We start from the raw sequence: 25,259 nt of genomic DNA on the forward strand, positions 1-25,259 counted from the left end.
AAATCATAGTTTCAAAGAAGAAAAAGTGAGGGAAAGCAAACACATACAGATTAGACAGAAAATAAACATCAAGATTTGGATTTGCATTTCAATATTAGCTAATTTCTCTTCTCTACTACAAGTAACTATTACCTGTGAATTTTTCCCAGCATGCTCTCTGTCAAGCCCACTGACAGGGAGGGGGACAAAGGGGCAATTGCATAGGGGCATGATGGCATTAAGGGCATTTGGGACTGCTGCAATGCAGCAGCAGTGGCAGCCCTGACCTGGTCCTTTTAAATAGTGCTGCTGTAACAGCATGGCAGCAGCTGCAGGGTGCCCTGGAGTACATATGCATGGAATGGCAGGATGGGGAAAGGGTGCAGTGAGTGGGGAGGGGAGTGCAGGTGTAGTCTAGTCTGGGAAGAGGAGGAGGGAGCTGAGCCCTGGGGACAGAGCTGGGCATGGGCCTGAAGGCATCAAGGGCCGAAGGGGGCAAAGAAACAGGGATGGGAAGGCAAAAGAGTGGAGGGGTGAAAGCAGGGATAAGCAGAGACAGCTGGAAGAAAGGAGCCCAGGGGGGTACAGGACTGCTGGTGGGGGCAGAATTGGGCTGGAGGTGATTTGGGGGAAGAGAGAGGAAGGAGGGTAGGAGGGGTACCTCCAGGAAAGTGGGGGGATGGGGCAGAGCAGGGGCGGATATAGGGCAGGGCAAACGGGGCGGCCGCCCCGGGCCCCGAGCTTAAAAAAGCCCCGCGTGTGCACCGTAGCAAAGGGAGGCCCCGCGGAGTTATGCTGCCTAGGGCCCTGCAAAACAGTCCTCTGCCCCTGGGACAGAGGGTCCTCTGATTGAGGGGTAGTGCTCAAGGTTTCTCTGGGACTGAAAGCAGGTGGCTTGTAGCTCCCTCTGAGGCAAGGAAACAGGGGGTCCACTGATGTATTGTTCTGAAGCCCAGAATCCCTATCAGGAGTTCATTGTATCATGTTCCATGAACACCAAGGCCATGTCTACACTGGGGCTACGTCTCCACTGCAGGCTTTTTGTGCAAGAACAGCTGTTCTTGTGCAAAAACTTGACGGGTGTCTACACTGCACATATGTTCTTGCACAAGTAATTTTACAGTACAGCATCGGAAAACGGCTTCTTCCAGAAGAGTTATTCCTCTCCCCACCAGGAATAAGCGCTCTTATGCAAGAGCTCTTCCACAAGAAGGCAGTTTAGACAGGCAACATGATTTTCTTGCACAAGAATCCCCTATGGCTAAAATGGCCATCAGAGCTTTCTTGCGCAAGAGAGTGTCCACACTGCCATGGATGCTCTTGCACAAAGGCATATCTCTTGCGCAAAAACACGTGGCAGTGTGGATGCACTCTTGTGGAAGACCTTATGCACAACTCTTGCGCAAAACAGTTCTTACACGAGAAGTCTGCAGTGTAGACATAGCCCAAGAGATTAGTCTGAATTTACTCATTTCAACTTCTGAGCACCCAATTTTACCAATTCTAAGTTCTGTGTCCTCACTATGGAGAAGAATCGAATGTATTCTGAGGCAGTCTCCATTAATTTGGACAGGTTACCTTGGACTCAGAGCCCCAGGAAGCACTCCTGGGAGCGGCGGAAGGCCTCCTGGAGGCTAGTAAGTTTGAATTAGCAGCACCAGAGCATCCACACTAATGATATTTCAGACTTGCAACCTTGGGAATAACATTATTCCTCATGAAATGCAGGAGTACAGAGTTTGAATTCCACAGTCCTTTATTCCGGAATACCAGCCTTGGTAGTGTGGATGTACCGCTTAAAAATTTGACCTTGGAGGGCTAAAGTCAGACTAAGGTGCTGGTGTAGACCAGGCCCAAGTGAACACAAAAATTCTCTTAAACCTTAATAGTGATTTATGTTTTATCAGCTAGTGTACATTTGTGCAATATTAGTACAGTCATTAGTACAGATATTACAACTAAAATATATTGTGTTGGGGCCACTACGCCCATGCACAGGACTCTGGAAGATTTGCTACTTTGTATGTCTTTTCATGAAACTCCACGCAGTTCTCATGGGAAATCATTGCACTAGTTAGATTTCTTGTGGTGTTCATTGCATTGGTTTGCTCTAAAAAACCTCCCGAGCCCATGAGGGGCTTTCTTTTAATTATTTTTTCTTTTAATGATTCTTGATAGATACCAATCAACACAGCACAGGAAAACAAAGACTCTACTGCTTTGCAGAGCCTGGCCTTGTACAACTTAGGCAGTTGTGGTACTTTTTAATAGTGCATCAGGGGTTACAGGCCCATGCTGAAGGGAATTATTTTGAATGGTGAGAACATTTCAGTCTCTGTAATCATTCATCCTTGCATAACCTGAAGAGACTGCCACCAAGGATGCCAGTTCTGTTTCTGTTTGTTTTGTGAATACTTGTCCTCGGGGCACTAAGATGATGGAGCCTTTCAGGCTCCACTGAGCTGGGCTGAATTTGGATGGATGACTTGAGGTCCTGATGCAGCACAGCCCACATCACTGTGGGATTACCTGAATATTTATAATTCAGTGTGTACTTAAGGGCTTTTGCTGAAGGGGGCTATGGAAGACGTCTTCCATTGCCAACTCCTGAGCCCTCCAGTTCCCAGTTTAAAAACACCCAATAACCTGTCACCTACTGCCTGGCAATAACTTAGTCTGAACAATGACATCACTCTTGGCATCATAAGAAATATAACACCATATATGCCATGTATTATACAGATCCAGAGTGTTCCTACACGTTGGACCTCCCTGGTCCAGCATCCTTGGGACCTGATCGGTCCCGAATCAGGGGATGTGCCTGATCAGGACAGGTTCCTCCCCTCATGTCCCATGCTGAACGCTGCCCCCCCCCCGCTAGGACTCCAGCCTGACGTCACCAGTGCTGGGTCAGGTGCTCCCTGGCTGTCACCAGGGCCAAAGCTGCATGTGCCCTGGCTATCGTTGGTGCCAGAGCTGCATGGATGGAGCTGGAGCTGGAACACCATAGCTGCTGCCAGCCCCCTGCCACTGTCCAGCCCTGGGGCCAGAACTCCACGCCTCACCAACCTCCCACCTGCTGAGTCACTACTCCCTACCACTGCGCTCCTGCCCTGCAGCCAGACTCCCTAGACCTGGGCTCTGTGGTCCAGGAACATCTGTGGTCTTACCGGACTACATATGTTGCTACACCAGAGAGTCCCAGTTAAGGGAGGTACAACCTATATTTACTTTAATGGGAGCAGGAGCAGGTCCAGAAGGCCACTGAGTATATACTGCACAGCAAGTCTAATAAGAGCTTGATATTTATTTTTGTCCACTGAGCATCTTGGAACCTTTCAGGCAGAACATTCTAATTTAACCTTCAAAGTTTTTCTCTACACTCATTACCATAACTTTGAATAAAACAAAGTGCTTGTGGTGCAGAACTATACAGTAGCTGCAGAAAAGCATTAATAGTCCTATCAGGAGGAGCTGTTAGTGTTTTATACACATTTAGAAAGCAAATTATTTGAAGACAAAGATATAATCAGTACCTGCAGTGATGTTAATAAAATTATGAATATCTTCTTCAAGGAAGTGTTCTGAAATCAAAAAGTCTCCTTGGAGAAATTACAACAAAATTATTTATCACTGGTGGGAAATACACATATAGCCCACTGGTGAGCACATTTTACAGGTCCCATTCTGTGCCAATTCCCAGAGGAAATGGGTTGTTACTGCTCAGATGGTCTGCCTCTTTAGCTCAAGCTGTAGCAGCTCATGCTTTTTAATTTTGAAGTTACCTGATTCTCTTAAAATAAAAACTGGCATTGGTTCAGATATTACCATTTTAAGTATTATTTTAAGGATTTAAATTTCCAATGCCCATTCTTATTACTTTTTCTTACATCTGCCACAATGCCTTCATCTTTCTATCTTTTGCTTATCTGCTTGTCTCGGCCTGAACCTGTTTTTCTTGCTGAATGGCCCCTTTCCATGGACATAGGCTTTGTTCCATTTCCGATTTAGCAAGGAGGGCGAGCTTGTTCACTAGCCCCACACCTCCTAGTCTTTTTCTTGGGTAAATCAGAATTTTGATTTCTGCAGTCAGCTAATTTTTTAAATGCCTCATCACAGGCTTTTCATGACAGCCAGTCTGCAGCAAGTATCAGAGGGGTAGCCGTGTTAGTCTGAATCTGCAAAAGCGACGAAGAGTCCTGTGGCACCTTATAGACTAACTGAAGTGTAGGAGCATAAGCTTTCGTGGGCAAAGACCCACTGCATCTGACGAAGTGGGTCTTTGCCCACGAAAGCTTATGCTCCTACACTTCAGTTAGTCTATAAGGTGCCACAGGACTCTTCGTCGAGTCTGCAGCAGTGTCTCTTATTGAGGTAAAGGGTTTTATTCTCAAGTTCTGCATGGTGTAAGCATCAGCTAAGGCAGTGCTTTTTTTGTGACGGTCCTGCTCGGTATGCAGTACAGACACCTCCAGACTCAGTACCGGCACTTCCACTCAGAGCTTACCTGGAAAGAATGAAGTGTACCGGCACCTCTGTAATCAAATGTCCCAGAGTTGGGTGGGACGCGTGTCTTAAAGGGACCGTGTGTCTTAAAAGGGCAATGCCGGCCCCACCCCATTTTTTTGTTTGTTTTTTTCTCAACTTTTCCCCTGGAGTACTGGCACTTTTTTTTTTTAAACAAAAAAAGCACTGAGCTAAGAAATTGTCAGACCATGGGGTATGCCTAAACTTTTGCAATATTTGTTCTAATGATATACTTTACTTCTTCTCTTCATGAGGGGTTTCTGAATCTTTGTACCAATGTGCTCAGCAATCTTCATTCTTATTTGTCCTGTACCCTTAGAACTCACCACAAGGTAGAATGGAGACACTAAGCTACGTTCATTTTTAGCTCAGCCCTACTATGACTGAGGGTATATACACCTTAAAATTATTTCCCCAGCAACTGGGTCAGAGAATGGAATACTAAAGTCTTCTCCTAAATTTGGCCTTCTCTACAACCGATGGTGTATATACTTTTAAGATGAATTTCCCTTTTTCTGATTCAATTTGTTGGCCAAAAAGGTGGCTCTCTCATGTATACCCCCAACACAGGATATTTCAGTTTGACTACTGTACCAAGAATCACTACATTGCATTTTACAATTGATCCCTGTGTTTATGGACAGATTCTTCCTTCAGATCCAGCTATTCCCTCGTCAGTCATTTCAGCTGGAAGTAATATCAAATCTTCTATCGGAGCTATATTTTCATTTTTTCAGAGTAGTTTAAAATGAAATAGGATTGTGGAGATTCTCTTACCCCATATCATGAGGCTATTTTTACTGCTTGTTTTAGTGGAATGGAATACTGTAAATAATCCCAGAAGATGCGAGTGGTTTGCAAAAAATAAAAATAAAATGTTAGTCTTTTATTAATTTGACGGTAGATTTTTTCCCACTAAATAGTAAATAAAGAAATATACATTTACTCCCTACCAAAGTACATGATATTTATCAATTTGACTTTTGACTTTGAGCTATTGAAAATGTGAACAATGGGGTCCCAAAAAAAGAGGAAACGCTGAGCTGTAAATATTTTAATGATTTCCTAGAATAATGTGCTATAGATCAAGCATGACTTTGTTTTCAGTATTACCGAAGTAAAAAAAAAAAATATTTCCCTTTCAGCCAACTTGTGTTATCATAGTCTCAATACTCTGCTTGTTCAGACGCTCGTTGATTTTAATACTTCAGTAGAAGTTAAGCTAATTTAATCAGGCCCCACAGTTTTACTATATTATGGTGATCTTAATGGAAATCATACAGTTAAAATGCTGGCAACACACACAAATGTTAGGCCCCGTTCTTCCCCTATTGAAGTCAATTGATGCTTTGCCATTGACTCTAGCGGGAGCAGGTTTGAACTCTTTAGGGAGTGAGTACTCTTCTTAAGGCTGTCTTGGAAGTGATAATTTTGAGAACAAGAAATAGAGAAAAACCCCCGTCAGACACAGCATTTTGTCAAAACAATATGTTTAATATTTTCAAATGTACCTTTAATATAAATATCAGTGCATTCATTTCATGGTTTGTAAAGCACATGTACAAAGCTAAATTTGAAAGCTTTCATTCCCTTCCCTCCAAGTTTCTTTTCCTCTTTGTTTTTTCTCTGTCTAATTAATTTTACCTCTCATCTTTTCCATCCATGTGTGGATTTTTGCACTCATGTGTCTACATTTTTTTATGTGCATGGAAACGTGCAAATGTGTACCACCAATAGAAACATAAAAACTAGCCATGGGCACTCTGTTAAACAGCTGGGTTGCACCTGAGTGGTTGTCCAAGTGCACAGCTTACAGGGTACAGGAATGGGTCCTCAAGGGGAGACCCTTGTATGATTAGTGAAATTTACTGCTAGTGCTGCTTTCTGCCTGTGTTGGAAGTTAGTCATTTTTGGCTTGTTATTAGTAACTAACTCATCCTGTTTATGACATCTCATACAATGTAATGGACACAATGGGTTAGTCACTAGTAACATCAGATCCTGAACACATCTGAGCATACCAACTGTGGACAGTCCTTCTATCCTGTATCGTGTCATTTTAGAAGCTCGCAGAATTCATCATTAAGGAGGCAATTGCACGATAACAAAGAACACTTTTGTACAGCATCCTTCCACCACATAACCTAATATGCAAATAGTGGGTCCGACTCTTCTCTCCCACTAACTTTACACAAATGTAAATCCATTGACCATGAAAAAGACACTCCTGAGTTATAGTAGTATAAGTGAGAAGGGAATGAGACTTAGTCACTTAAATCATAAAAATAGATATATATGTAACCTCTCTCTCAATGAATAAACACTCCTTTTAAAAGCTTGATCGCAGTGTGTTTTCTATGTTGTTAACTTCACGTTCTGTCATCTTGAGCTTGATACTTGTGCACCGAGTCAGACGCTTCCGAAAGTTCCCACTAAGTAGTATGTAAAGGAAAGGGTTAATGCCACTGCTGGCATAGCTGAGGCAGATAGAGAAGTAATAGCTCACGTAGAATGTCAGTGATGGCTGGGAAATCTGAAGATTCACAAGCTGTATCACATGGTAGGGGGCAGCACTTACAACAAATACACCAACCAGCACCAGAACCATCTTGGTCAGCCTCATGACCCTTCGTCTTGGGATACTGGTATTGTAACTGCAACACAAAGGTGAAGATTAGTCACTTTAAAATGAAGATACTATAAAGGACAGCACAGATCGGTGAAGACAATATATTTTTGGACAAAATTTAGTCTTGTCAGAAGTAGGCACTACACCTAGACTTCTGTTTTTGTTCACTGGCATAGTGCCTGCTTCTGCCAGGGCTGAATATGGACTTATGGGTTAATTACTTCAGAAGGTACTGAGAAGATTTTTTTAATAGGCCCAGTTGATGACAATTTGTTGTCATATAGAATATCGTGAACAAATATCTGCCTCTTCCTGCATTCGAACTATACAGTTTGGTACCCCTACTTACTTCTGACTGCATTGTTGTAATGGGGAAACAAATACAGGGCATCCCCCCCACCCCAAAATGGCTGGATCTCACATTTTCCTAAAGAGACTTGAGAGGAAGGATACAAGGAAACTTCCTTCTACTACACAGGGGTCAGCTACACTTGAAGAACCTAAGCACATGTTCTCTCTGTGCAACCACTGGAGTGTAAGACACCATAAATCCTCTGCAACAGATGATTGTGCCTGCCCTGTATAGGAGGGATATTGAGGAGAGATTGAAGCTGGTTGAAGGTTTTCTGTTTACATTTCTTTTTAAATGTTTGAATTGTGTTTTTGACTAAATACAATTTTTTATTAAAAGCATCTGATTTCTGTGGAAAATTCAAAATACGAAATGTCCCAAAACTGTAATATTTCATCCAAAACATACAATATATTGATTTGGAAATGCTGCTGAAAAACTTCATGGCTTTTATAGTTTGTCTCCTATCCACCTTCTCATCTATGATTAACTCCTTGACTAGTCTATGTCGTTGATCTTTCACCATGACTAACATATACCACCTTTTCTAGTACATTTCAGGGAAGATAGTTTGATCGGGGTGCCTGGCCCAAAAAGGAGAATGGGAACTTGAGAAACCTGAGCTACTATTCTCATAAGGCACCACAGCATTTCTAAACAGAAATGTTTTGGCCAAAATATTTCAGTTTTTGACCAACATTCTTTTTGATATTTGAACTTCTGACAAAAAACTGACATTTTCCATGGAAAATTTTAGATTTTTTAATTTTTAACTGCATTTTTTTGAAACTATTCCCCTCCCCCAAATTTTCAACTAACCCTAATCGAGAATTGGGTCCTCTATAGTTGGAGTTCTAACTCTGTCAGCACCTGAAATCATTATAATTTTTTTAAAAAATCACATGCTTCAACCAAAAGACAAAACCACATCAATTTCCCATCAAATTTTGGAGAAGTAATTCTTTCTTGAGATAAAAATCTACATGATTGGAGCTGGGTACCTATTTATTTTGGGTTGTTATAAGCCCTTGAACTGGGCCGGCCCGAGCTATTTGTGTGCTCTGGGCTCTGAGAGTGTGGCGCCGCCCCCCGGAGTGCAACGCATGCACAGCCCCGCCCCCGAGCGTGCGGTACCCCCACCCCCGGGCACCCGGCTCATGCATGGCCCCGCCCTGGGCGCGTGGTGCATGCGCGGTGCTGCTCCCACCCGGCCTGGCAGCCCCGCAAGGTGCCCCCTACAATGGGGCGGCCCAGGCAGTAGCCTGGTTAGCCCGTACCTTGGGATGGCTCTGCCCTTGAAATAGGGATTTGCAAAGGAAATATCGACACAGCTCAGTACAGGAGCAGAAGGGTAACAAGGCTCAATAGCAATATAACTGGATGAAATATAATGGCCTGTGTTATAAAGCAGGTTAGATGAAATGATTTAACACCTTTAGAGGTTTGAACTCAATGAACGTATGAGCCTTAACTCATTATACTTTCCAAGAGAGTTTTTATTAATAGTTCTGTCCCAATGCTTCACTAGACCACATTCAGATCTGAGAAGCTATTTGTCCACCAACTCAAACCTAATTATAGGACCTAGACTAGAAAATGCTGTGTGTCTTTTTCGAGGTGCTGAGTACCCTTGGCTCTCATTGACAACATGGGAGTGAAGTCTATATAGTGCTTTTCAGGACTTGGCCTATTTCAAACAAGTTCTTCCCACCCTTAGTAGTACAGCTAGAATATAAAATACTTGGATTAATACTTTACCATCCCGCTTTCTTGTTTTGCTGATACATCTCCCACGTGTAACATAAAATTAATATATAGCAAATGAATATCAGTGGTAATGGAAAAAAGAAAGTTGTTATAGTCAGATAGAGTGTGTACCTGGAAAACAAAATGCAGAGAGAATAGGCAACATGATTACATAATGCATATAAACAAACTAAGACATGGAAAAAAGAATAGACCTAATTTTTGAGAAAGTGGCATCTGATTTTGGAATCATAATTGAAATCAAGGGGAGCTGTGAGTGTTCAGCACATCTGAAACTATACTCCCTAAACAATCAAGCTAGGCCCTCAACACACAAGATCAGAAGCCTCTTTTGAACATACAGGCAGTCCCCGGGTTACGTACAAGATAGGGACTGTAGGTTTGTTCTTAAGTTGAATCTGTATGTAAGTCGGAACTGGCGTCCAGATTCAGACACTGCTGAAACTGACCGCCAGTTCTGACTTACATACAGAATCAACTTAAGAACCCCAGGTGTCCCCAAGTCAGCTGCTGCTGAAACTGATCAGCAGCTGATTCCAGGAAGCCCGGGGCAGAGCAACTCTGCCTGGGGCTTCCTGTAGTCAGCGCTGGTCAGTTTCAGCAGAAGCTGACTTGGGGACGCCTGGGGCAGAGCAGCTGGGGTGCTGCTGGGTTGCTCCAGTAGCGCCGCTCCTCGGTGCTACTGGACCAACCCAGCAGCACCCCATCTGCTCTGCCCCAGGCGTACTGATTCAGCCGCCGCTGAAACTGACCAGCAGCGGCTGAATCAGGACCTGGGGCAGAGCAGCTGGGGTGCTGTCGGGTTGGTCCAGTAGTGCCCAGAGCGGGCGCTGCAGGACCAATCGGCAGCGCCCCAGCTGCTCTGTCCCAGAGTCCAAAACAAAAGCCTCGTCTGCTGGGGGGGGGGGGGAGAGCACACTAGCTGCGCCCCCCCCCCCCCCAGCAGACCAGGGACACGGGGAGCAGAGCCGCAGTGGCAGCGGGCTTGTGGTATAAAATCTGGGAGGGTAAAGGGTGCAGGAGACAATTCTAAGGGAGGGATGCAGAAGGGGATATAGGGGACTGGGAGCAAATTGTGACCTGGGAGAAGAGAGGAAAGGGGTAGAGGTTTGGGTGATGACTTGGGATTGGAGAGGGTGGTGGTCTGGGTCAGGAAGTTGCGGGGAAAAAGGAGGTAGGGTGCCAGAGGCAGGCTTTGTCTGGGAGGTGCTTACTTACATGGCTCCCAGCCAACAGCCCTGCAAAAACCTGAGGTAGGCTCCCTGCCTGCCTGCTGCAGTCCCAGACTACTCTAGCAGTACGGAAGGGAGAAGGCTTTGCACATCGCTCTTGTCCCCAGGAAAATTTCTCACCTCCTATTGGCTGGAAACTGGGCAGAGCAGAAAGCAGCCAGCCATTTAAAGTGGTGTGAGCTGCTCTGTTGTAAAGGTCCTTTGGGCCAGATCCAGGAGCTTGGCGGGCCTGTTCTAGCCAGCTCGCTACATCTTGCCCATAAGAACATAGAAATAGCCATACTGGGTCAGACCAAAGGTCCATCTAGCCCAGTATCCTGTCTTCTGACCGTGGCTAATGCCAGATGCCCCAAGGGAGTAAATAGAAGAGAATCTCCTGTCATCCATTTCTAGCCTCTGAGAAACAGAAGCACTATTCCTACCCATCCTGGCTAAGAAGTATAGGTGGACCTATTTTTCATGAATGTATCTAGTTCTTTTTTGAATTCTGTTAAATTCCTGGTCTTCACAACATCTTTTGGCAAGAAGTTCCACAGGTTGACTGTGTGCTGCGTGAAAAAAACCCTCTTCCTTTTGTTTGTTTTAATCTTGCTACCTATTCATTTCATTTGATGACCCCTAGTTCTTATGCCATGGGAACAAGTAAATAACTTTTTCATATTTACTTTCTTCACACCAATCATGATTTCATAGACCTCTATCATATCCCCCCTTAGTCTCCTCTTTTCTAAGGTGAAAAATCCCGGTCTTTTTAATCGCTCTTCATATGGCACCCATTCCAAACCCTCATGCCCACTCCTGCCCTAGAATATCAACATTTTCAAAAGTGCTCTGGACTGACTTAACTCTGCTGTCACTGAAGTCAAGGTACTTTCTTGAACAGACAGTGCAGTGAGGGATCTCTATGTGGAAAAGAAGATACCTAATTCTAGCCAGAGACTAAGCACTTCAAGTCCTATCCTCAGCTGCCGCCCATCAGTGTAACACAATTGCATTCAGTTGTGCCGAGGCCCTCGATATTAATAATATTATCCAGGATGGGAGTGGACATAGCCCACTGAACTGCCAAGAAGGAGACCAATTAATTCTTCTGCTCCCTTATGTCAGGGGACAGGAATGCTGCAAACAAAATGGGCCCTGACCTCAGCTGGTGTGGAGCTACTCTTTCACCAACTGCGAGCCTGGACTATGTAGTTATAGAACCTTACCAAAGTACATCATCAGGTGATGTTAGATCAAAAGCACAACTCTCCAAACCGTCTTTGAATCTGATTACTTTTGAGTAGACCCACACAGGAAACACCAGGATAAGTGAAGCAGCCCACAGGCATAAATTAACTCGAATAGTCTTTGATCTTGTTCTCAGGCTGGTGAGGCGAAATGGTTGAACAAGAGCCAAATACCTGCAAAAGCAGGTAACAGAACAATATTATGGAAAAATCAAATGTATTAAGAAGTTTTTATATCTGTCCCTAAAGTAACAAATAAAATGTCCATTGCCAGCTATGAAAGCTGCATTTTAAAATGTCATATAGTGCTATGAGCAGAAGGAAAAAGCACTTTGAATCTGTAATTTATTCAAGCAGTGCTCTGAACAGTCCACAGTTGCAGTTCTGCATGATTAAGCTTTGGTTACTACATCCTTTAACTGATGTGATTTTTTTTTAAATGATGGTACTGGAAGAAGTCAATTTCAGGACTCATCCACAAAAAGAAGATTTTAGACTCAATTAGTTCCTGGAAGGGGATGGGAATACGCACCTAAGACTTTCATTTTCCTACATGATTAAAGACCAATCTGGTATATTTGAGTAATAGGATCCCTCAAATCTGCTGTAATCGTGTCTGTAGAATTTTGAAAAATTACCGTTGCTACTACCAAAAAAATAGATTCTGAATTGTTCAAAGAGTTCACTGACTCACAAGTAAACCTCCAGCTGTCCACAGTTTACAAATGCTACAATATAAATTCAATTGAAATTTTATGACCTGAATATTTTGAAAGGGGAACTTTAGTCTGTCAGCTCAAAGTGGATTAAAGTAGTCTTTCTTTGAGCTGGAAAGCAGAAGATTAAATGGAACAATTTATATGGCAGAGATGTAACATTTAAATGTTTACTCAGGAATGTATAAGATAGACATTTAAGTACATTGCATTTGACATCCTTTTTCTTTCTAGTTAAAGTCTGATCTTGAGGGTGATGCACTATTACTAGCATTACAGCTGGATTGACTGGTAAATAATTTCTTTTGGGAGGCTGGTCCCAGGTATTTTAGAATCTATGTAGGGAAAATCTATTTTGTTGTTGAAAACAATTAAGGTTAAGTTCTACTTTTCTGTCTGCATCTTTCCATGCTATCATGGCAGAGTCCAAAAGGTGTGGGGTAGGCTGCGTATAGGACCAAAATACACAGAGCACAAATCAGACTATTGTGTTCAAAGATGGTGTAAAGTTTCCACATGCACCGCCTTGGAATCTGGTTCTGCTTTTTGCATGTCTTCCCCAATGTGCTTCATTAGAGCAGTCTAATAGGTACTATTATAAGCACTGGAGGCATACCTGGGTGGTCGACAAATACCTTTGATGTCGGCAGGGGAGCATCCAGACTATCGCGCTGAGCCGACAAACAGCTGATCAGCTGTTTGTCGGCTCAGCGCGGCAGCCATGTAAATTTAAATGAAGCGGCGATTATTTAAATCGCCGCTTCATTTTACTGTGTCGAGTAGCCTAATCTACATGCCTCTGGTGACAGTGAGGAAAAGAGAACCTCTGTTTTCCTTGCCCTTTACCTGCTGCCTTGTCAAAAAGAACTAACGATGGCATCCAAGGAGGCTGTATATCTCTCTAGGGGTATGTCTACACTACCACCCTAGTTCGAACAAGGGTGGTTAATGTAGGCATTTGAAGTTGCAAATGAAGCCCGGGATTTAAATATCCCGGGCTTCATTTGCATCTTGCCGGGCGCCGCCATTTTTAAATCCCCGGTAGTTCGGACTCCGTACACGTGGCACGGAGTAGGTAGTTCGAATTAGGCTTTCTAATTTGAACTACCGTTACTCCTCGTACTCCTTGCAACTTCGAATGCCTACATTAACCACCCTAGTTCGAACTAGGGTGGTAGTGTAGACATACTCTAATAGAGTAGTGCTTTCCTGCTGCTGTCTAGAAGGGAAGATGATGAAGGGCTCCCTGCACACCTTTCAAAAACAGCAAGTAATGAAAAAAAATTGATTTAAAAACCTAGGCAATGTGGACACATGCTGGAGGGTGTTCCCAAACAGTACCAGAGCCCCACCTTTAACATACAAGGGCAGATTCTCTCCTGCACCAGTGCACTCCTCTGAAGGAGGAAAAGGGCATCTGGTAGTTGTGACGGACTGTGGTCACAGAAGACCAAGATAGTTCCATTGAAATCAGTGGGATTGCTTCCATGCTTAAAATTAGATACACTAACACCTGCAGGAAAGACAACATTTCTTATTATTGAATTAATAAAGATTCATTTGTAAACAGCTTTTTAAATGTGAAATGAAAATGTTGCATTTGTTGTTGCACAGAATTAGGTTATATTCAGAGGAAACCACATACCTGTCCAAACTCATTACTGTCATAATAGCGCTGCATGCAAACTGGTTGGACGTGTCTAATGATGTAATGATGGTACACAGAGGGCTGCCAAATACCCACTCTCCTCCTCGTGCCCACTGATGAATGAGAAAGGGCATGCCAATGATATGGACCAAATCTGCTACAGCCAGATTGCAGATATAAATATCTGGAATTGTTTTTTTTCTAGACCTGAAACAAATGGGGAAAATAGATTACTTGACATAGTTGATATCAATGTTTCTGAGCTAATGCTGTTTAGTTTTTAATGCTCACCTGGGTAACCCGAACTTCCCTTTGAAAAAATGTTTAAAGTTTAAAAAGGCTTTTGGCTTGATTCTCCACTCACAACAGTGACACTATACTTGATGAAGCTGCATAAGGGTAAAGCTGGTAAAGGATAAGTGAGTCTATGTCTACACAGCAGCGTTATTTTGGAAAAAACTAATCTTATTAGTAATAATGTCAATTATTCCTAAATAACATAGTCCACGTCTACACACAAGCAGTTATTTCAACAACGTGTCAAAATAACATTGAGCTAGAAGACTGCTTACTCCGACTCCTGTAATCCTCATTGTACGAGGAATAAGGGAAGTCAGGGGAAGAGTGCTGTATCTCAAAATAACTGCTGTGTAGAAAAGAGGTACAGAGCTATAATTTTTTTTGCTGGCACTGATAATAGGAGCACGCAGGTAGATGCTTGTTTGCATTTGTTTGTTTGCTCGTTCTTCCATGTACAGGTAGTCCCCGGGTTACGTACAAGATAGGGACTGTAGGTTTGTTCTCAAGATGAATTTGTATGTAAGTCGGAACTGGTACATATTGTAGGGGAAACTCTAGCCAAACATTTCTCCAGAGCTCAGTTTTATTCTCCCACACCTCACTTCCCTCAGTCCTTTATTCTCAAGCTGAGGTGTCACCTGAGAAAAGCCGCTCCGCATCTCCCTGGTCTGCTGGGGGGGGGGGGGGTGCTAGCTTTGCATCTCCCTGGTCTGCTGGGGGGAAGCAGCTAATGCGGGGTTGCCTCACCCCTTTTGTAAGTAGGGATCCGATGTAAGTCGGATCCATGTAACCAGGGGACCGCCTGTATATAGAAAAATAGCTTGTAATCTTGTCCACCCTGAAAGAGCCTAGTAGATCTCCAGGAAACTCCTGGTTGCTCTTCAGGCATCCACTGATACTTTTATGTTTAAACACTCAGACTTTTCAGATAAAATTACACTTCTGAATGTCACTTGTAAACACATGTTTACCAGAAAGTTGAAATTCACTGGTTTCCTTGTTGTAGGGCTTTTGTGTACCACATCATGCATATTAACAAGAGAGATCCTGCCACACAGGCAGGTATCTCTGAACTTACAGTTGGAAGCTCAAATTCTCTACTATTGTCAGATTTTATGCTAACAATGATCAGCAAAGAATGTACAGCAAGCATCCTTAGGCAACTGAAGTGCTATTAAAGGAAATACATCTAAAGGCCATGAGACAAGTTCTCAAATACATGAAAATAAAAGATGTGAACCTATCAAGTGCAAATATTTTTCTCCCGGGCTGCGTCTAGACTGGCAAGTTTTTCCGCAAAAGCAATTGCTTTTGCGGAAAAACTTGCCAGCTGTCTACACTGGCCGCTACTGTCCAAAATCAGTGCTTCTTGCGCAAATGCTTTGACGTTCCTGTTTGGGCAAAAGCCCTTTTCCGGAAATGCTTTTGAGCAAAAGGGCCAGTGTAGACAGCTGAAAACGGTTTTGAGCAAAAAAGCCCCGATGGCAAAAATGGCGATCGGGGCTTTCTTGCGCAAAACCGCGTCTAGATTGGCACAGATGCTTTTCCACAAAAAGTACTTTTTGCGGAAAAGTGTACATGCCAATCTAGATGCTCTTTTCCGCAAATGCTTTTAACGGAAAAACTTTTCTGTTAAAAGCATTTGCAGAAAATTATGCCAGTCTAGACGTAGCCGAGGTGTTTTGAAAATATATGCATCTGTTTGTCTCCCCCCACTGATAGTTCCAACATTGGAATTGTCAAAGAGGGTTGATGTGTGGGACCGAGCATAAGGCAAAGAACCGAGCATAAATGAAAGCAGTGATTACTGTGCGGGAAGAGGATATGCTTTCTTCCATGCTGTATGTCCAGGTACAGGGACCTATGCATATTAAATTATTGTTTAAACCCAGTTATTCTTTTAGCCTTTAGAATATCACATGGCAATGAGTTCCACACATTAATGATGCATAGTATGAAGAAGTATTTCCTTTTGTTTGTTTTAAACCTACTGACTATTAGTTTAATTGGTTGATGCCTAATTTTTTTGTTATGTGAAGTGGTAAATAAAACTTCCCTATTCACTTTATGTCTTCCTTTATTCAACTCTTCTCTAAACTGTACAGTTCCAATCTTTTTACTCTCGCCTCATTTGGAAACTGTTCCATACTCCTAATAATTTTTACTGCCTTTGTTTTCACCTTTCCAGGTCTAATAAATCATTTTGGACATGGGGTGACCAAAGCTGCATGTAATATTGAAGAAATGTGGGTACATGGATTCCCATGGTGGCCATTATGTTATCAATTAAACACCATCAAAAGTGCAGCCTACAGATTTTTGTTACAAACTCTCTTTTCAGTTATGTTTTCCTCTATTGAGTTTAAAACTCTTTCAGCAGTTGCTAAGGTGAGAGAAATTACATTGGCAATCAGCTTTCTGCCCAAGCCATGGTAAGATAAGATGATAGATAACTTAAATAATCAAGATTTCAAGTCTACAGATTCTGTAAATGTGCCATTTCTCTAGCTATAGTTCAGTCTTCTAGCCAACACTCTTCCTCACACTAATCAAGAAAGGACTTGAAAGACTGATTCCAACTCTCTTACAAAAAGGGGTGATAAATAGCTCTTTGAATGGATATTGCAATAAGTCATGGATTAACTGTCATTTCAATAACAATTTTGGAGGCTCTGGCGAGTGCATCGTGTGCTGTCACAAATCATAATGTATTCGATTCCAGTACAAGAGCTTGTACTAACCAGCACTTTGAGAGCTCAGCAGATGCTCTGAATCTCAGAAGGATTTGCTCCCAATCAGTGGCTCCTCTCAGCTCAAAGACCAGATCATCTCTACAATCATATATACGCTCATGCAAACCTCTCCAAGGATTGGGTACTGGCTGAAATTAACTGAATCTCAGTCAAAACAGAGAACATTGTTGTTAGAACCAGTAGGTATCAATAATTGATGCACTGAGGTATTCTTGCTAATATATTTGAACAAGTAAAAATTTCCCATGCAAATATAGTTTAAATGATCATTATATAAAGTGAATGCCTGTCTCTATTATCTTCTGCCTCATCTTGTTATTGATGCCAGAGAAAGGCCTTTGAAAAGAAAAAACAACTTTATTTCTTTTTTGTTTTCCTGTATTATAATATTTCAGATACTATATTACTAATTTTAAAAACTCAGCGAAAATGTTCTTCCTTTATATCCATTCATTCATTTACATAGTCATATTCTCTTTACTTCCAACTCATACAAACTCCTGTGGTCTTCTCCACAAAGATCAATGACTGCTGTGGGCACCAACTCGTACGGTACATTAAATATTTGGGACTAGAATCACAAAAGGATTTAAACAACAAATGGTCTGGTAGCACTTTATAGACTAACAAAACATGTAAATGGTATCATTTGTTAGTCTATAAATTGCTACCAGACCATTTGTTGTTTTTTTTCTGTACAGACTAACTCGGCTACCCCCTGAAGCAAAAGGATTTAAGTACCTAACTGCCATTTTATGAGCCTAAGTCCCACAGTCAGTCCTCATTGGGCTTCACAGAAGTTTTGCTCAGCTGCCGCTGAGGCAGCAGACATCTAAACTCACTTGGCATTTAAATTTTTGCAGTCAGATTTCCCTAGGTGCTTATATTTCTGCCTCAGTGCTTGCACCCTGCAGCCTCTTGCCTGACTTTCCTCCACCTAACTCACCTGCAGGGCTTGCTTATTGGATTGGAGCCTCTGAAGTGTTGTCCACTCTGCATTGGTTGGTAACAGGTTAGTGGAGCCCGGAAAGGCTGCACAGAAATCAGCCAATAGGAGAGTGGCTGTGAGGAGCAGACAGTCAAGAGCTGGATAGGACCATGTAAAAAGAACTTCATGGCAGAGCAGAAGCAATTGCTCCCTGGACCTTGAGGAGGGAGAAGACCTGGCTGTCTTGCAGGAAACAGAAAGTTAGTACACAGAAGTAGTGGGCAGAATTAGGGAAAAGAGAGCAAGTACCTGGCTGTCTGCTAAGACTGGCATGTTGAGGCCCTGAGATCAGGACAGAGAAAGTGATGGGGCAGCATGGAACTGGTACAGGAAAGTAGACTGAGAGGTTGCAGGGAACATAGTGTGTTGCTGTTATCTACTAAGTCCTTGGGCCTATACCTGGAATAGTGGGCAGGCCTGGGAACATTTCCCAGGAATGGGGGAGCACAGAGTGCAGCACTGCTGGAGGGCTGTGTCCTGGAGAGGACACTCATTGTCCTTGGAGTGACATGGGTCCTGGAGATGTGATGGTGGCAAGACATCAGCAGAAGAGGTAGGACTAGTAGGAAGAGCTAATCTGCAGTAGTAAGTGCACTCCATCACAGTACTCTGTAGGGCTGTGTCCAGACTCAAGGGTTTTTTTGAAAAAAAGGCTACTTTTTTCAAAAGTGCTCTTTCGAAAAAAGGCGTTCTTGAATGCAAACAGAGCTTTTTCGAAAGAGAGCATCCAGACTGCCTGAGTGCTTTCTTTCGAAAAAGCGGCTTGCTTTTTCGAAAGAACTGCTTGCAGTCTAGACGCTCTTTTACGAAAGAGGCTTTTTCGAAAGAAATTTTCTCAGAGCTGCCCTTGCTGAAGTTCTTCCACCCTGACTGCATAATGTAATGTCATTGGAGCAGGAGAACTAGTTCTCCCATATCTCAAAGGAATTGCTCTAACCACAAGGCTAGAGAGTCACCTGTCTCTCAGCTCAGTGGTTCTTTCATTAGTCATTCATGGTAGAACTGCTTTAACAGGATAGACGGAGGAAGTTCTCTATCAGAATATCCCATAGCTGAATGATTAGAGTACTTACCTGAGGGGTGATGGTGAATGTATTGGGGTCACCTCTGCCCCATGTTGTCATCTTCCATTTGCTAGTTTAGGAGCAGCTCCACCTAGTGTGCTGACTTTCGTGAATTCCATTCTGAGGTACTTCTCTACCCCCATTCATTATGTAGGGAGCATAAGTGCCAACCTCAGGATTTGTAAATACCACTGATTTTTTAGGTAACTAAAAATTCTCAGTGTCACTATACATACGCTCCTTTGCAAATATAGCCCTGCGGTCTTAGTGCACTAGAGGGATATTTTCTAAGGCTCAACAAGTTATTAGGTGCCTCATTCCTTTATATGTTGCTGGAAATCTCCCCCTTAAAGCCATAGTTCACTGTGTCTATGAACAGAGTTCATTTATTAAGTATTGGTCTTAGCCTATCATGGTTATGATGATTTGTCCTATGGATATTTAGATCAAATCAGCATCTAATGAAACAAGTCTTTAAATTCTGTGGTGAAATCACGCAGGTAAGAGTCCCACTTTAGGAAACTCTTGATAGAAACATGGGATTAAAAATATTTTCTTGCTGCATAAAATTATAATTGATAACTAGCACAGATCTGGAGGTCTAATAAGTCTAATTGAAACAGCTAGATAACAGCAAAGCAAACTTAAAGATGCAGCTGGAGATTTCTCTGATACAGGGGAGCCCTCAACTAGTGTAGAAGCGCTTGTTCTTCTTGGGAGTAAGGGGTCATGCTGGGGGAAACATTAAAATTGTAGGAGGCTTTTGCTAGCCAGGAAGGCTTAGATAACAAACTGATATAAAAATAAGCATAAATAGAAACACTCTTTTCAAGACAGAAAAAGGAAAATGTTTCATTTTTTTTAAACGCACTTAAAAAGTTTCAAAATAGATTGCTTGGCTGCTAATACAGATGTATGAGCAAGAAAACAATGTATACACAAGAGACCTATGTTTGCGTTTACATTTTGGTCTGAATGTCACACATTAGCAAATCTCTTGGATAGATTATCCCTCTTAATCATTCTCAGTCATGAGAGAAAATACCAGTGAAATCAAACTGCATTGTTAGCAGAGTGAAGGTGGCGAAAGTTTTTTGTTAAAGGCTCTACACCAGTAGTGGGCAACTTGAGACTGTTTATGTTAAGCATCTGTAAGCATGGTCCCCCAGAGCTCACAGTGGCACCAGTTAGCTGTTCCGGCCCCAAAGGGAATTGTGGGAAGGGGTGGCCAGCGCCTCTCTGTGTCCTGATACTTCTTGAAGCTACCATTGCCCGGGAATGGGAAACTGTGGCCACTTTGAGCTGTGAGGGGTGTTTCTACAGATGCTTAATGTAAACAATCTATCTTGCAGCCCACCAGATTGATAGGCCACGTGCAGCCCGCAGGTTGCCCACTCTGCTTTACATTGTCCATGTCAATGGAAATTTTACCTGTGAATTCATTGGGAGCTGGATCAGTTTCTAAAATCTCATTTAAAAAACATATCTATTCAGGAAAGAAGCTTACACATCTGCTTAAATCCCATTGAACTCAATAAATAAATGATTTGTTTACAGTAGTAAGTCTCTGTTGCAGTACATACGCTAAATTCCATACCTTACTATAGTAAATACAATGAGGATATTGCCAACTAATCCCATTGAGCAGATAATCCCAATTAGAGCAGGAAGGATGATGGTTTCTGCTGCAATGATCACTTGGTAGTAATGCCCTCCACTCCATGATTTGTTGGACAAGTCAGGTGTGCTGTTCCAATAGGAAGGCTGTATTTCATTCATTCTTCAGAGATGTTAGATCTTTACATCTGTAACAGTAACAGAAAATAAATTATGCATAGACTCTTACAATTTGAATATTTCATTATTCAAGCACGGTAGCTTGAGACACATGATTTTTAATTACAGTTTGAATTTCATAAATAAAATCTTCCAAGTGGTTGTGGATGAGTATTCATATCACCTTTTTTAAAAAAAGTCTGGGACATGCTTTGTACCTATATTAAAATATACAGAGCTAGTTTAATGGTTCATTTTAGCTTACAGTATTAATTCTTCGGGGGTAGCCGAGTTAGTCTGTCACAGAAAAAAACAACAAAACACTTTATAGACTAACAAAACATGTAGATGGTATCATGAGCTTTTGTGGGCACAGCCCACTTCTTCAGATGATCACAGTAGGAGTAGGGGATATGAAAACTTGAAATTCTGAACATGCAAATCCCATGGACATCTGTGCCTTGATCTCTCACAGATTTATGAAACATATAGAAGTCACTTAGGCCCAAATTTTTAATAGGAAGCTCTAATTTTGGGTGTCCCATTTAAGTGAATCGAAGCCTGATTTTCAGAAGTGCTCTCTCTCTTATCTGGAGTTCATTTGGTGATTAGTGCTGCCAAGAATCAATCCTCAGATATTTCTTCACCTTGTGTTCCCCCAAATTGAGATTGTCACAATATAAAAACCCTTGATATATTGTTCCAGTGGTTAATTGCTTTCACTGTTAAAAGTGTACATCTTATTCCCAGTCAGAATTGATTCAGAATCTGATTCTTTATAGAGTATGGCTACATCTACGCTGGCATGATTTTCCGGAAATGCTTAAAACGGAACAGTTTTCCGTTATAAGTATTTCCGGAAAAGGAGCGTCTACATTGGCAGGATGCTTTTCCGGAAAAAGCCCTTTTTCCGGAAAAGCGTCCGTGGCCAATGTAGACGTGCTTTTCCGGAAAAAAGCCCCGATCGCCATTTTTGCGATCGGGGCTTTTTTGCGGAAAAGACTACTGTGCTGTCTACACTGGCCCTTTTCCGGAACAGTTTTCCGGAAAAAGGACTTTTGCCAGAGTGGGAGCAGCACAGTTCTTCCGGAAAAGCAGCTGATTTCTTACAGTAGATCGTCAGTGCTTTTCCGGAAATTCAAGGGGCCAGTGTAGACAGCTCGCAGCTTATTCCGGAAAAGCGGCTGATTTTCCGGAATAAGTGGCCCAGTGTAGACACAGCCTATGTGATTTATTTTCCAGTGCTTGAAACGGAAATGCTGGGGACATTGTTTCCCATTGCACTGAGATACAAGGCAAGTGATTTCAAAAGCGAAGTGGGTTACTGCCTGTGGCTTGGGTTAGGAGACAATAATGAAATTTGGCTGCTTTTGTTGCTGAAGAGGATTTTTCAGCTTAGAAAAGAGGAGACTAAGGAGGATATAACAGAGGTCTATAAAATCATGACTGGTATGTAAAGAGTGAATAAGAAATAGTTATTTACTTATTCCCACAATATAAGAACTAGGGGTCATCATATGAAATGAATCGGTAGCTGGATTAAAACAAACAAAAGAATGGTGTTTTTTCACACAGTACATAGTCAACCTGTGGAACTCTTTCTCAGAGGATGTTGTGAAGACCAGGACTTTTAACAGGGTTCAAAAAAGAGCTAGATAGATTCATGGAGGTTAGGTCCGTCAATGGCTATTAGCCAGGATGGGTAGGAATGGTGTCCCTAGCCTCTGTTCCTCTGGAAGTATGTGACAGGGGAGGGATCACATAAGGACTACCTGTTGTGATCCCTCCCTCTGGGGCATCTGGTATTGGCCACTGTTGGCAGACAGGATACTGGGCTAGATGGACCTTTCGTCTGACCCAGTATGGCCGTTCTTACATTCTTAACCATGCTGAATTAATTCAGAACCCATTCTCTCTCAAGTTTAAGGCAAAGACATGTGTGTCTGAGTACTTCTGATTCCATAGGATAACAAGAAGAGATCTTTCACTAGGACTAGATGTTTTGAAACTATACTGCAGGATTCACCTTCCGATGACTGTCCAATCTATATCCATGGACTATATAGAAGGATCAGGGCATATCCCTTTATGGAGAATAAACAGCAATACCTGATCATTCAGAGCAACTGGCTGGAGAATGGCTACAAAAGATCTAGGCCTGTGATGTCCTAGTCACAGTAAGGGGACAAAAGCTATCTTTTTTTTCCCCCTAAGGGTGCCTCATCTTAATATATGGAATTGAAGAGGAGTGAAAGATAAAAGAGAGTTGGGAAAATAACTTCAAAGAAATACCACTGCCAAAGTGGAATTCATTGTGCGGTGAAATAAATATTACTGGGCTCAGTCTTGCCACAGGGACCTCTGCCCAACAGTATTGAGTGGAAGGAATATAGATTTCCCTAAATGGGAAACCATCTTGATCTAATCCTGACTTTTGGGGAGGCCTGTGTGTGAAATGCAGAAGTTCAGCAGAGAGCTAGATTTCGAGAGTATGAAGATTTGCCCCTTTTTTGACCAGTTCTATGACACTAATCCACTGGGTACAAGGTTCTAGAAGCAGTTCTGGTTTGTGTGAAATTATATTATAAATGATTTAGAATGATATAAAGAGACACATTATTTGAAAGGCAGAAGAACCAGGGGGACACAATTAACATTGAGCTTCCAGTCTTAATTCTGCATTCTTAGCTTACGATTGTTTGATGAAGTTGGTAGGAAAAGTTGTCCATTGTTTGAAGCTGCATTTTCTATCATTGCAGTTCTTTCCTCTCCTGTATTGTGTGTTTGTCTTGTTTCATCTTATTAGGAAATGGGATCAAACTTTAATAACAGAAGCAATGAAAGTTCCAACCCATCTCATCTCTTCCCTTTTCCCCAATAAGAACAGTTATTGCCGTATTGATACCACCTAAATGACTTTCAAAGAAAGGTCTTTTTCCTTTGATAAACTCTCTCCAGCTAAAGAGATGGGGAACAAGGGATGTTGTTAAAATAAAAGTCCCATTTAATATTTTAAAATACTTGAATTGTTTTTCCTTTTTATATATAATTAAAAGTTAAAAGGCATTTTAATGGCGTATTTGCCATGGGAACAAGCAGGCTGAGGTTTCTGAATCCCAAATCTCATACCTTGCTTATCACTGTTTAATAGGATGGGCAGTCAGGATCATGTTAACACCTTTGGCTCATGTATACCATCTAAATTAACACTACACGATACCGCATCACAAAAATAACATGAGACTGAATTAAAATAATGAAATTTTAAAGAATACTAAATCATATTGTTTTTTAGCTACCTTCAGTGTGTTGACTATTTAGGGAGAAGCTACCCACCCATAATTCAGGTGGGATCATTACAAGCTAATATCGGTAGATGCTGGTGGGCCTACCTCTTAAAGTAAAAGCACAGATCACTAATGAGTTGAATAAAATGATTACTTTAACAGACTAATTTAGATTCCCAGTTTGAAAATTGTGGTCACAGCCTAGCTATGTTTGATTTCTTTCTCTTTTCCTACCCTGTAAGTCACCAGTCATGAACTTTGTTCTCTCTATGTCATGTGTTCATTTATCTTAAATGGAACTATAGGAAGCATACAAGGAAAATTGGATGCTTTGGTGCTTTAGTTACTGAATGCCAACTTTAGTTACTGATCTTAGTAGCCATGATGAGATGAAAAAAAACCCAGTATTAATTTACTATTTAGAAAAGCAGTTCCCAGTAGCATAATTATAGAGACATCTGTTTCAGGCTGTGTGAAAAAGAGTGTTAGCATCTGATCACTATATGATTACATCAACAGATTTGGGATTTTGTGTGGTATAAAGCATTCATGAATTAAGAGTCTTGTAGTTTATAAAAACAGCTTGGTAAAATCTAACCTTGGGCCTAAGAATTTTATTTTAGCACAAACAGATGGAGACTCATAGCAAAATATAACCAAATTACTCACAATTCGAAGTAATAGTATTGTTGCGATTTCTGAGTATCTCTGTATCTTTATTTCCTAGTTGATGTTTTTGTACAAGATGCTAAGTACCCCTCTTGTACTCTGAAAATATATGGATTTTGTTTTAAAAGGCTCAGGCAGCTATTCAAGAGCTGCCGATGTGTACTATTTTAGTCATAATTCCCAGTTAGGAAGTATATAATTGCATAGATGCATAGAACTGACTCCATAGGAAAGGCCATTTTATTGTAAAATGACAGACAAGATTAAGTTTAATGATGATTTGACTATAATGTGCAAGGTGTGTCCAATTGCTTGTGATTAATAGTATAGACTTTAGTTTATG

The 25,259-nt window shown here is 41.8% G+C and overlaps 1 protein-coding gene across 1 annotated transcript; it reads right to left on the bottom strand.

Annotated features, from left to right (window-relative positions):
* Positions 1-6,087: 6,087 nt before the first annotated feature.
* MCHR2 (melanin concentrating hormone receptor 2) lies at positions 6,088-20,977 on the bottom strand. Its single transcript, XM_006118438.5, has 5 exons — positions 20,782-20,977; positions 14,077-14,286; positions 11,695-11,889; positions 9,246-9,365; positions 6,088-7,160 (listed from the first exon to the last, which is right to left on the bottom strand). Exons 1-5 carry the CDS (start codon positions 20,961-20,963, stop codon positions 6,836-6,838), a joined length of 1,032 nt encoding a protein of 343 aa, XP_006118500.1. The 5' UTR covers positions 20,964-20,977; the 3' UTR covers positions 6,088-6,835.
* Positions 20,978-25,259: the final 4,282 nt, after the last annotated feature.

The sequence above is a fragment of the Pelodiscus sinensis genome, chromosome 3, assembly GCF_052426305.1.
Source record: "Pelodiscus sinensis isolate ZL-2025 chromosome 3, ASM5242630v1, whole genome shotgun sequence".
In the NCBI taxonomy this organism is placed as follows: Eukaryota; Metazoa; Chordata; order Testudines; family Trionychidae; genus Pelodiscus; species Pelodiscus sinensis.

Coding starts and splice junctions, on each gene's coding strand:
- MCHR2 (XM_006118438.5), bottom strand. CDS start 20,963: ATGAATGAAATACAGCCTTCCTATTGGAACAGCACACCTGACTTGTCC. Junction 14,287..20,781: donor ATTGTATTTACTATAGTAAG/GTATGGAATTTA, acceptor CATTTGTTTCAG/GTCTAGAAAAAAAACAATTC. Junction 7,161..9,245: donor CAAAACAAGAAAGCGGGATG/GTAAAGTATTAA, acceptor TTTGTGTTGCAG/TTACAATACCAGTATCCCAA.